At 37.6% G+C, this 13,991-nt stretch overlaps 1 protein-coding gene across 12 annotated transcripts in view; it reads right to left on the bottom strand.

The window, feature by feature from the left end:
* dlg3 (discs, large homolog 3 (Drosophila)) overlaps positions 1-13,991 on the bottom strand; it is an 83,836-nt gene that overhangs the window by 5,190 nt on the left and 64,655 nt on the right. For 8 of the 12 annotated variants that reach the window (XM_053505233.1, XM_053505238.1, XM_053505234.1 and 5 more), the window contains 4 exons: positions 7,618-7,732; positions 2,378-2,554; positions 1,965-2,040; positions 1,301-1,403 (listed from right to left, as the gene is read on the bottom strand). In XM_053505233.1, coding sequence (XP_053361208.1) covers positions 1,301-1,403; positions 1,965-2,040; positions 2,378-2,554; positions 7,618-7,732 — 471 coding nt within the window. Of the gene's footprint in view, positions 1-739; positions 786-1,300; positions 1,404-1,964; positions 2,041-2,377; positions 2,555-7,617; positions 7,733-13,991 lie in introns of all 12 variants that reach the window. The other 4 variants (XM_053505242.1, XM_053505232.1, XM_053505235.1 and 1 more) reach the window with 2 other exon arrangements.

The raw sequence follows: 13,991 nt of genomic DNA, 5'->3' as shown, positions 1-13,991 counted from the left end.
TTAACACCTTGTTTAACAGAAACTAATCTTAAATAAAAATCAAATCAATTCTATGAGACTTAATTTGTACATTGAAAAAAATGCAAAGATATTACCAGTATTTTAACTGAGTATTATTGACTATTTAACATTTTAGATGTGAGAAAAAAGAAAAACATGTTCACTAGCCATGAATCAACACTGCTGATTTAACTATAAAAAAGTCTAACCATGTATCAATACGACAAAGTATTAAAGTCCCGATGGAGACGTTTTTATTCTGTGTACTGCAAGGATTTGAAAACATTTCACAATGGAGTTCTCAGAATTAAATTCTCTGAATATCATCAACATGTTAATCCATGTTTAAGACTCCATGTTTAAGTTGTACATTTACTTACCCAGTCCATGTCACATGTCACACTGAAACCTTATCGTTTCAGGTAGGAAAAATGCACTAACTTACAATTTTGATTTAGAAAGTAGATACAAGCACAGTGTAGCGCTGCTGCTAATTTTAACTCCATGGCAGCCTTTCAATCAACTCCCTTTCTTAAAATGCATCACATTTATTTTTTTATTTATTTAATTGGTGATTGGGGTGGGTGGATGAGAGAGAGAGAGAGAGAGAGAAAGAGGGAGAAAGTAAAAGAAGGAGGGAGGAAGTGTGTTAGAGAGCTTTGTGTGTGTGTGTGTGTGTGTGGCACAGCCATTCTGAGCTCAAGGGACAGCTGCTTGATAAGTATAACCACACACTTACTCAAACTCTTTGATCCATAAAAGTCATCGCTTAACCCTGGGAAGTCCTGAGTGTCCCGAAAGGTGAAAAGAGAAACAAAGAGAAGAAGAGAGCAGACAGGAAGAAACAGATGTTAGTGAGAGCCTAAGAGGAGGGGTATAGTGCTCTCTGGGGATGCAGGAAGACTAACACACACTGGCTGTGCTTAGGCTGATCTTTCTGTACACTGTAACAAAAGTCTGATTAGTCTACAGTGTACCCAAGTAGAATATTACTACAAGCATTAAAACACTAATAGCCAGAAATTTTATGCAAATGAGTAAGACTAGATAAAGCACAGCACTGGAGTATTAGTGCATCTCTACACCAGTGAGCAGCAGACATCGGAGACCTCACTCAGAGTGCACAGAGAACACTGGATTCTGATTGGTTTTCTGCCGTCTCTCGGGGAGGACTTTAAGATATGACGAGGTACCAAAAGCCAGCCACACGCTGTCCCAGAAGTAAGCATGTAGAAGGATGAAGCTGGAAGGACAGCAAGCATTAAAGCCCGTAAACCCCTGCACACACTCTTATACTCACGTTCAGACTCCACCAACTCCTGCACAATATTCTCCTTGCTCTTGTAAAACGGGAACTTGCGTGACAGGTTGAAGCTTTTTTTGCGCTTTACTTTGACTGGCTGCTGGGAGGTGACCACATAAGGGGAGTGGAAATGAGAGATGAAAAACAGAACAAATGGGTTTCAATACACTTAACAGCACACCCACAGCTAAAAAACACAAGCATGCAAAAAAATATAAAGAAATAAAACAACTGATGGAATGTAATGTATCAAAATCATTCATCACAGGCAATGAATGAGTACAAGTGGAAAAACTGCAAAGTATCAGAATAAAAACAAACAAACAAAAAACAAAGAGGAATACAATCTGAATCTAATTAAAGGTCCAGCAAACAGTGAAGGCAAACTCATTCGACCAAACCAAATGTTTGGACGTCTCAGCAAAACACAGAGCAGGATGACAGAATTTCTGCATTATAACTGTCTGCAAGTGTGTAGACCTGTTCCTCTCCACACACCCAGTGACACGTGCAGACTTATGAGACAACTGCTATTCACTAACTTTAATAAGAAGGTTTCTTTTCCCATACCCACAATCAGGTGAATCTAGCATGTAGTTTACACAGGATGACAGAAAGTGGACCGGAGGGAGGGAGTCAGGTGCTTTTCAGTCACACTCACCCTGTTGGACTCAATCATGCCTGTCCTAGCATGGAACTTGACAGTTTTTAATCGAGCACGCTCTTTCTTTTCCACCCTGTAGAAAGGAAACAAAGTAGTGTTTAATTAAAGTATTAATGCAGCTTTCTCAACAAGTGGCTTAACAAAGAGTATTCCTAGGTTTCCCTTAAAATGCTATTCACCAGTCTCGGCACCATCATCAGGCTTTGTTTACTGTGTGCACATAATGTTTGTTGTGTAGATGCTGTTACATATTCCATGAACTAGACTGGAAACCAATTTTAAAGGAGTACTCTAAGAAGCAACCAACCGTTTTTCTTATACCTTATACATCACTGAAAAGCAACCTAACCACACCTCTTTTTACTTTCAAGGGAACCTGTTATCATTCATCACGGGTGGTAGTGCAGTACCTTTTCTTGCTGGGAATGACCCCTATCTGCTCACTTTCGCCATGGGAAGTGACAAGCCGCGCCTGCCACCACTCATCATCTGAGGCATTGATGACATGTAGAATGTCTCCATATGAGAAGCTCAGACCCTGGCTGGGTAGGCAGCTGTCTCTGGTCCGGTCATAGTCAAACAGAGCCCTGCACAGATGGGAAGAGGGATGTTGAATAAGTACGTCTACATACATCATTATTATCTACAAGCTTCAGTAACCAAATTTAGAACAATTAAAAACAATTAAGAAAAAGAAAGCTCTGATGACTACTCATTGTTTCATGCAAGTCTTTAATTATACACTTAATAAATTAAAGTAAACTTCCAGAAAAGCTTCAGTGCATGAATTCTCTTAAACTGAACAAATGGACACTCTAATAAAACAAAAAGGTGGTTGAGGTGAGGTCTGCCTCTAAGGTCTTGTTCATACCATGGTTCATGGTATTAACATCCATCCCAAGTGGACAGAAAGCAGAAAGGTGTCGCCTTTTACACTTGCCATTTTAGTATCGTTTCTAGTAACCACTTGGAGTCAGATTTCATACATCATTACTGGAGGAAGGTTGGTGCTCACATTTATTAAATTGATCTTTCGTTGCATTTGACTTCAGGCAGTAATGTCCCATAAGTCCTCTCGTGCATGGGCAGTTCTTAGCCTATAATGCAGTCAACCAGGCAGTCCGCTATCATCATAACCATATAAACACACTATTGTGTTAGCACTACAAATGTAATGTCACCGAATGCAAACCGAAACAACCTCTAAAGGTGGATCAGATCACAAGCCCCCGCCCCCCCCCCCAAAAAAAAAAAAAAATTTCAATAGATCCCGTTCACAACAACAACTTCATGATCACAATCATGGTGCATGTTAATACCAGGCATGAACAACACCCATGACAGACCAAAACCCTATGCAGTTGTTCAACTGAATGTGAAGGGTTTGTCTTACATCATTATGATCCTTTATCAAGGATCATTCCCTGTGGATGGAGCTTTGTCATGATAAAAACAGATCCCTAGTATCAGGAATGAAATGTTTCATCACAGAATAAAAGTGATTACTCTTGACTGAAAACTGATTTGTAGTGATAATATATATTTGTAGTGACCCTTCTTTAACAAGTTTCAGCAACAAGGGGGTCATGAACCCTTAAGGGTGGTTTGTGAGACTATCCTTGAAACATCCTACATCAAACCACGATATACATACAACGATCAGCCATAGCTTTAAAATCATTTACAGGTGAAGTGAATTAAATTGACATTGTTACAATAGCACCTGTCAAAGGCTGGGATACATTAGGAAACAAGTTAGCAGTCAGTCCTCAAAAGGTAAGGTGATGAAATAAAATAAAATAAAATAAAATGGGTGAGAGCAAGAATCTGAACTATAAAACAGCAGGTCTTATAGGGCGTTTCTGGAATGCAGTAGTCAGTACCTAATATAGTAAATGTAGTCAATGGAAGGACATCCAGTGAACGGGCGACATTGTCATGGGTGCTTAAGCCTCACTGATGTGCTCGGGGAGGCAAAGGCTAGCCTGCCTGGACTAATACCATAGAATAGTTACTGTAGAAAGTATATTCAGAAATAGTTTGAGCAACACGAAAAACAGTTCAAGATTTTGACTTGGCCTCCAAATTCAGCAGCTCTCAACCAAATCAAGCATCTGTAGGATGTGCTGAACGATCCCTGGAGACCTTTATGCTACATACCCCAGCATGCCGTCTGAAGTCGTGGAGTTTGTGTCTCGAGTTATTTTAGCAAAACCAGTGGATTGGACAATATAGGGCAGATGTTTTTAATGTTATGGTTGATTGAGATTTTATATGTTACACGTGAATTTTAATGCAAAAATTCAAATGTGGTGATGTTGCCAGCTAAGCAACCAAAATTAAGTTATTTATTTTCTGTTCCGAAACTTATTTTTTCAAACAAAAGACACTGGTTACTGACAAATCAGTGCTTGTCATTAACAACTTATTAGCATACAACATGTCCTGACCCCCCTTACATTCACAGAACCTTAAAAGAAGTGTTAAGGTTCTGTGAATGTAAGTGGTAAAAAAGGCCATAAAAGCATTTCTTTTTTTGGATTTTTTCCACTGATTTTCTTTAGGGGGCTCCCACATTAAGCTACTACCACTCAGTCCGGAGGGCCGAAGACTATCATGTGTTTCCTCATCTTTTCGAACTGTTCGCTCAATGCACCGTTGGGGGCGGCGTAACACACTCGGCTATCCGCGCCTTCCGCGTGCGTGAGCTCACAGATGCTCCTGACTGCCAGTAGAGCCGTGATTAATGTGGGAGCACTTAAGTACCTCTCATCCCTCCCCATTGAGAACAAAAAGAATAAAGTTTTCTCCACAGAACAAATTTTTACTTTATTGGAAAAAATGCATAGATGTAGATGGAGAGGGGCGGGGGAAATAAATTTTTTTTTTTCTAAGTGCCACACACCAACACAAAATCCTTATGCCAACTGTAAAGCATGGTGCAGAGAGCATCATGATTTGCAGCTGCTCTGCTGGCTTATGGAATGGATGCCTTACAATCCCTGAGGGAACAATAAACTCAAAACTGTATCAAGACATTATTACAGCAGAGCATGTCAGGGCACCAGTGCACAACCTCAAGCTTAAGAGATGTTGGGTGATGCAACAAGACAATGGGTCAAAGCATACAAATAAATGAACTGAAGCATAGCTAAAAATGAAGAACATTCAGAGTCCTGACCTTCGCCCAAACAAGATACTTAATAAGGATAGCACAAAAATACTGACCAACTGAAACCATTCTGCCTCATTGTTGTGCCAGTCTTAAAAGCAGCTACAGGAAAAATTTAAGAGAGATTGTTCATGTATTATTTCCAAGCTGCAGGATGAATATTTACTTAATGTGCTTAATAAAGGTAAATTGGGTACTCATGTAGTTGGGAAGCACAATTATGTATTTGTTTAACTGTAACACAATGGACAAGTTCCCCTATGCTAAGTGACTTGTTCCAGGTGGTTGGTGAAAAACACAAAGAGCCAGGCACTGTACAGAGCCTCTAGCCTCTAGTCTTACCTTGTCAGACAGGTAATACCCTAAAGAAACTGGGAAGACCTGCTCCACAGGTTCTTTTCTGACATTCTACTCTCATTAACTGTATGTTTAACAGGTTTCATAGGCCTCTTGTTTGTGACTGCGTTGTTAAAAACTTGAAATTCAGACAGATTTTTTTATGAGCACAGAACTGAGTTTTTGTTATATACTTAGGGCCAACTGCATGCAAGTATAGGATGTGACAAGAAAAGTGTTGCCTGCACACGTGTGCAGGGTAGAATGCAGACCAGTATTTAAAAATAAGATCCACATTTTACATTTGTAAGCCTTTATTATGTTTTATTTAATTTTTTACTATAGTGGGGTAGACTTGCTTGTGTGTCTTGGATCACTGTCTTGTTGCAAAACCCAACTGCGCTTCAGCTTCAACTCACAGACAGATGACCTGACATTCTCTGATACAAAGCAGAACTCACAGTTCCCTCAATTATAGCAAGGTGACCACGTCATGACGCACCAAAGTATTGCCAAACTATCATACTGTACGACATTCATAAACTTCACAAAATCATTATTCACCAAGACAAGCATTTACATTCTTCTTAGTTAGCAATGATTTCTGTTTTGCTGTTCTGACATTACATTTTTTTGCCCAGTGGTTTTATGATGGAAGTCATGAACCCTGACCTTAGCTGAGGCATCCATGGTATGATTGGCATTCGCCTGGCATTGTTCTTAACTGATAATGGTAAGTGACTATTCATCCTTAATCAGTTCAGGCAACTGGTCTATTCTTAAAGTACAAAGAACTAAGTGTCTGTTCACCCTCTGGACAGTATCCATAATAAACCTTTCATTTAAGAGAACATTAGATTTTCTTAAAATACAGAAAACTAACAAAAGAAAAAGGTCCTAAAATGTTACACATGTAGCACTCCCCTTGAAACCCCCCTCATTAGCACAGTCTAGAGTGTTATCGGTATTAGTCAGTTTAAGTCTCCATGTCCATTTTGTCTGCTCATCAGATATCAGTTTACCGACCTATTATTTTTCATTACATCCCTGCACAGTATGAACTTCACTATTTCTAAAAACAAAAGAATTGTTTCGTCTGTGTCCTTGAACTGTGCATCTAATTTCTAAGAACAACCAGGTCGTTAGGTTTGTCATTGAAGGGTAATTTAGAAAGATAAGCAAAGCAAAAAAAAAAAAATTGTTTGTATTGAATACACATCAAAATTATAACACTAAAAATAGTATTTAACATTTCGTAATTTCATAAAGACTTCCCAGAGAGCAGAATAAAATTGCGAATACATTTTCCTTAAAAGGAGAGTGCTCAGGTCAGGTAATCTTTGCCAAAAAAGGTATTCGTCACTCTTACAATGCCTCAAGTACGTGATGTTTGCTAACAAAACTTTAAACGGGTAAAACTGTTCACACATAAGCTAGCGAAAAAAAAAAAAAAAATATATATATATATATATATATATATATATATATATATATATATATATATTGTGGTCAGTGTTTTAAGATAGACAAGAGTTTTGATATGATAAAAACGTTTAACCATAATTTACATCAAAATGTTAGACCATCTTTTCAAGTGTTATGGTTAAAGGACATACATAACTTTTTTTAAAAATAAATATGCTATAAGACATGTAAAATGTGGTACATGCTTAAAATAACAAGTATCAATCAAATTTTTACAATAATCCGTTCCCTTTTAAGAGCCTTGTTGTAATGTTATAATAGTGCCACATCTCTCATGAGTGAAAGCCAGAGATAGCTGGGACATGAAAGGGGGAGGAGGAGGAGCTCTGACGCTATCCACAAAAGAGACATTAGCCTGAAAAAATCTGAGGATCTCTGTTTAAGCCATGCTAATTTCAACGGTTTATAACTTTTACACCAAAATGTACAGGGTCAGTAAAAACATGACTACAGTTACCTGATGCATGAGGTGTAGCTCTGTCTGACACACTTTATCAGTTAGGGCAAAGTACAAAGTTTAAATAAATGCTCAACTACACTTCCTTTTTTTTCCCCTACACCAACTCACCTGCATGAGATGGAATAACCTTTTGATCTTCTACATGTAGTCAGCAATTAACTGTATTCATGAGGGTGAGTTTGACATGTGTCTCTTACCTGACATAGAGGGAGCGCTTTTCACTTGTGCGTAGGGAACCGGATCCAGAACTCATGCTGCTGTTCATCATCTGCTCCCGCAAGTTGTGAATCTTAGACTCAAAACGGCTGTACTCTGCAATAAAATAAATACACAAGTAAATACCCAAACAACATAAATAACACACAGCTTAAAGATTCAAGATTCAAGATTCAAATAACTTTATTAAACCCAGAGGGAAATTGCTTAAAAGGCATGCTGATTTCCATACGTTAGTGGTGTAAGGATCATCAAAATCCAAATTCAGTACGCCAAGATTAAGTCGATATACATTTGTGTATGTCAAAGATTAATGCAATGCAAACAGTGAGAATATCTGCATTAAGCTTACACTTTCAACTGAATACAACATCAATTAGATCAAGCATGTTTTCTAAAATTGGGTCTCTAATGGATGGGTAGATTCCACATTTTAATAACTCCCGCTCATGTTCGTGAAGCTCCGCCCCCAGGATTGACAGTGGTCCAGAATGTAAACAGAATAATTATTATTTTTTTGTTAGATTGTTACAAATCTAACTATGGCTTGTTTCACTTGTTTTTACTTTTACTTGGTAATTACTCTGGGGGTTTGTCTAAAGCTTAGAACTGTTCCACTCGCGTGTTGTGCGCTCAGTGTCACAAAACCCTTTAGGCCTAGATGTGATTTTGAACCCTACTTTCTCCTCTACCAAATATAATCTTCCTACTCACAGCAACAATTTCTTGAACCAAGACTGAATCAGCAAGGAAAGCTTTCATAAACAAAGCAAAGAGTTTGTTGCATTAGTGTCAGTCTATTCTGCACATACAGTTTTTGTTGGATTCAACATACTGTAATATTTCAGTCAACCACGCACTGGCTGTCAATGTAATAATTTACCAGGAAGCCCAAAATGATCCCACACTCAAGTCCTTAAAAATGTTTTAATAAAATCTTCCTATTCCTGCTTCTTGATCACATATTGGCTGATTAAAGCGGCACGCTTAGGAGAAGGACTGTTTTTTGGTTGTTTTAACCATCGTAGTCCATCCTGATGATCCAAAGGAAGCTACTTTTTCAGAGGAGGGAGTGTGAAGTTGGCCAAGTTTAAAAATATATAAAAGCACAAACAAGTGGCGCTTACTATAAATAGTTAAATTTAATATGTAGTCTGTTTAATGTATTTTTCCCCAGCTTCATAAAAAAAAAAAACACAGGTGGTGGTAGCTCAGTAGTTAAAAACATGGACTTCTAATTGTCAGTTAATAAGTTCACATCCCATTCTCAGCACACCCAAGATGCCACACTGCTGGACCCTTGATCAAGGCTCTTAACTCTCAATGGCAGAGTTGTATTAAGAAGATAAATATAAATCCCTTTAAATGAGGGCATCTGCAAAAAGTTATTAAACATAAATTAACAAAGCACTGTGATGCTTTGCTTATTAGTGAGGAACAATACAGTGCAAGTTCAGTGGTGTTTGTGCCACACCGGACACAAAAAATAAAACCCAGCATCTAACTGCACAATGATGAACAACTTAAAAAAATCAGAGGACATTCATTTTGTAGTCTAACAGCTAATGCCAGGTAATTAATCATGCATAATAATTAAGCCGAATATCCCCATTTTCTGACAGGGGATGAAGACCTTTGAACAAAGGTTTCCCCATTACCGGTATTCATTGACAACGAAACATTTCTAGAGCAACACTGAAGGATAACAAGACTTTATAAAAAAAAACTGCCTCATAATTAAAATGACAGTTGCACCTCTGCATCATTGTAGTCCGGGTGTACTCATTAGATGAGCGATATGCAACATGCACACACCACAAGAACTAAGAACGAGCTCAATGCAAATAATTGCCACAGGTATACAAATACAATTAATCATCCATGATCAAGACATTTTCTGTAACAATTCATTTTAATGGGACACCAGAAGAATTAAGTATATTTACGTAAACATTACCACTTTACTGGTATTTACACCCTAATAAAAAAATGCATAAGAGCTTAAAAACAACCTAAAAGAAAATAGCTCTAAAATATCCAGCAAGTCCATCACAGGTAGGACAATCACAGACCAGACAATCGCAAAGACAAGGAGCCACTTTGTACCTTGAGAAAAATGCAAGTAAACAGTATGACTACAAAACACTTGGTAAACAAGAATAAGGCTGTCACAATTAGCCAATATCAATATTAACCTTTCTCCAATCTCAACCTTTTTTCTTATTTTAAAATATGCCCTGAAGGAAAATGCAGTTGTCGGTCAAAAATTATAAAAGTGGCTTAAACATCATTGAATCACATTGGCAATGCAACTTTAAAAAAGGCACACATGTCTATTAGCTATTATGGGCAGTGGTAGCTCAGAGGGCTAAGGCACTGAGCTACTGATCGGAAGGTCAACGGTTCAAGCCCCAGCTCCACCAGGTTGCCATTGTAACGCTGTAACATGGCTGATCCTGCCCTCGGACCTCTTACTGTGCAGTAATATATGTGTGACAAATAAAGGATTAACTTAGCTTAGCTTAACTAAGTCAAGATAATTTGAAGCAGGGATGTAACAAACTGCCACTATCAGGATCTGATCGGTGCTTAAAATATTCATATTAATATAAAATTTTTAAAAAAAAACATGGAATAATCCAGACTAAGCCACAAACCCTGTAAGTCCGACCCCAGCAACCCTGGAACATACTAATACACATAAAACTGAATACCAGCGACATCCATGGAGATGGTGCCATCGCCAGTAAGTCTGCTGGTAACTTCTTTTTAAACTCATTTATATGTTAGGTGTGGCCTTACAGTAAAAATCCTATATGAAGCTACAAAAGAAAACCTATTTCATTCATCAAACCTTATGGAGAATTTGATCAAACCTTACTAGTTCATTTTGTTGATTACAATAATTCAATATAAATCCTATAAATATGCAACTACTCGCTCTGGAAATATTCTGCTCTGATCTGTGACAGATGGACGCAGTCGACTAAAGGGCAGACCTTTAAAAATCGCCTAGCTCAACATCATACTCATTTCCCTCCTCAACCTCTTTTCATGCTGGGACTACTCGGAGTGTATTGGTGGATTTAGTTTTAATTCTATGTTGACAGCCTATAACTTTACAAGCTTGTGCATACCTTGTAAAATACATAAATAACAATCTACCAGACACCTCATGACCAGATAAAAACTGATGGAGAGACAGTGCACTTCAGTGAAAAACTTACAGACCCAATCTGTTTGTAAACAAAACGTAGTGTATGCATATCCTGGTTGCAAAAAGGCCAAAGTAGTCTTTTTTATTTAGAAATCAGACTGAGATTAGGTAGCCACTTATCAATTATGGATAGCACTAAAAAACTGAAAGGACTTTTTAGATGAGCCAACATTTTTAAATGGTGCAACTCTAAAAGGTCCTTAAAGCGCTGGGCTCTGTCAGTATTTAAATGATCCTAAATGCATCATAAACCTGCAATGACTGGACGAACATAAATATCTCATAGAAACTCTTGAGTGTTTATACAAGAGATGAAGTCACACGAGTGAATAAAGTCACACGAGTCTCTCGATGCTTACAATGTTGCTGTTCGTGGGTACATTCAAGATGTAATGTTTAACGATTGCAATTTTGAGGATGTCACGTCCAAGGTGCTCCCCAAATAGAAGCCATGTGTCGGGTATAAGCAAATCCTCCAAAACAACATGGCATTAGTCAATTTTAGTGTCAGATACTTAACTTCTTGATGTAGATTTTAGTTGCAATACATGATTTTGGTGAAGCTGACCTGTTAGGATTTTTCATTAGTTCATTGATATGATTGGCTGTGATTAAATGGACACTGGAAAGACAGAACTCATTGGACAAATTACTACTTCTAATTTCCTCCACGACCGTCTTTTACTGTTTTGGCACAGAATTAAATTAAACAATATAAAGTAAATCAAAAAGTATTTACAAATAGTTTTCTGATTCAGACATCCAACATCACAACTCAAAATTTTCTTCCTTGCTCTTAGAAACATTAAACTCCCGTCATTTCTGCAACCAGACATCCCAGTTGATGTCCATGCAGTGTCTCTCACACTCACAGGTTCATTGCACTTTTTGCTTTGGACTTTTAAAGATTCTCCCCCCCATAAATTGTGCACTACATATAAAGATATCTGTGCACATCTGTCTTTGTGGTTTCATGGTTGTACCCACTGCATGATCACACCATCACTTCAACATGGACTTTTTCAAAAATACAAATTATAATGCAGATCTATCATAGACTTTACATTCATTTTTCTCTTACACTAGTGGCGCTAATGCCACATTGCTACATTTTACATTGCTACCTTTGCTGCCACTCCTAGCATTTGTTACGTCCTCATAAACCACATCTATCAAACACAAAAAGCATGGCAAGGCTAGTTAAGGAAAACTATCACCTCTTTTCGAATAATTAGCACTTTAATCCATTGAACTAGCTAGATTTTTCTCACCTGGTAATTAAAAGTTTAAATGTTTTTTAAGTGGTTGGTAAAACAGCAACATTGTGATTGCTGGGAAAATCTGAACATTATCATATCACCTCTATCTGTCAAAAAGCTAAAACAGTTCTGCTGTTTATCTATTTTTCTGTTCTTTAACGTTATTAAACCGTCCAGATAAAATGTGTGCACCAAACTGAGTCCCCATGGAAACTGCACTGGAACAGTTGCACTTCCTGCTCAAGACCATTTGGTGCTACTGTATAAGAGTTTAACGTGGCAGGAGAAAATTTATATTTGAAGCCATCAACGGTAGTCCGCTTACAGAAACTTAAATGGTTGCCCATCATCGCTGCATTAAAGAGAAAATGAAAGAATGAATTAATAAAGGAGTGGAAAGCAGGAACAAGAGGGACTTTCTATGGAGTTCATTACGCCCTCTGTATTGAACTTCAATTAGAAATGTCTTGAGAGACATTTCCAGGCTCAAGCTGGCAGAGACGCACTAGGCACCATGCCCAGGAAGACATCTGAGAAGCCAATACTGAAGCACCAATACAACCTCTTTTACCCCAGCTGCTCTTTGTGCCTGTGGCCTTAACCATATAACAGGACACTAGTCAGACATGGGATATGCTGATTAGGTCAAAAGTTTAAGCTTAAGTAAAAAGACAAGAGTACAAAGTGAAACTTATGTGCTGGCATCAGCGCGACTGGTTATACATTACCCATTACCAAATTAATACACTACAAATCTGTATAGTTGCCTGGCCCTTGATACTTCTCGGAGGTAAGACTGTTTCTTCTAAATTATTTTAAACCTCTGCACAAAAATATCTACATAAAATATAAAAATAAACATGATTCATCTTTACAACAAAACTGATTTATTTAGAAAAAACCTTCATATGTTGAATCTATTATTATGATTATTATGATTATTATAGCAGTGGGCTGGTTTATTTCACCTCAATCACTAATCTACACATTATGTCTGCAGAAAACTTGGTGTGTGCATTTTGCTCATGCATTATTTGCAGATCCACACCCTGTGGCCTGGTAGGTACAAATGTTTCAGAATGATACTTACTCATTAGCTGCAAAATTGGCAGTATAAGGGAACCACTACAATATAGTTTAGAAAGATGGTGAAGGGACATCAAAGTTGGAGTTTAAACTTCGAGCAGACGTACGGTTTCTGCTTCAACATTATTTAGCAGGCAGCTTCTTGGCCCTTTTTGTTTAAACAACCACCACTGAATAAACATGTAGAAATAATTTGCTTGAGTAAACAAGTTTGCATCAAGGTAATTTAGGCTCTATGTTTATGAGTGTGTTTACTAACAGTATGGCACTACAAGGGGTTTGGCCAGATGGGTCACAGAAACACTTGTGACCTGAACAGGACAGCAACTGGCCAAAAATATGTTTGCTCATATTGAACCCTGCAAAGATCTTAACAGGTTGTCTTATTAACTTGAATTAATTAATTAAATAAATAAAAAAAAACTGGCTGGTGTTGTCATGGCACAAGTGATAATGGGTACTGACTAATCTGTTTTGCATTGGACCTTGTTGTTGATTGGTCTCAAGTCAGGTCGAGTGGCTTTTTTGTTATTTTAACCATATACATTTGGTTCAGTACAGAGTAAAATGAAAATGTTTCCCCACACTATGCTGCTACATAAACCATCTGATAAAATTTTAAAGAAAATATAACCATCTTCAAATACATAGAACTAACACACTACAACAGTACAAGTACAAATAAACAGTACAATAGTCACAGTAAAAGAGGGTGTTGCACCAACCTGTACATACTTCTAGTGTGAATAAAGTGTAAAAAGCTATTATATTATAATATGGTAATAATAAATGT

The sequence above is a fragment of the Clarias gariepinus genome, chromosome 10, assembly GCF_024256425.1.
Source record: "Clarias gariepinus isolate MV-2021 ecotype Netherlands chromosome 10, CGAR_prim_01v2, whole genome shotgun sequence".
NCBI classification, from domain to species: domain Eukaryota; kingdom Metazoa; phylum Chordata; class Actinopteri; order Siluriformes; family Clariidae; genus Clarias; species Clarias gariepinus.
This window is presented reverse-complemented; position numbering and strand designations above follow the sequence as displayed.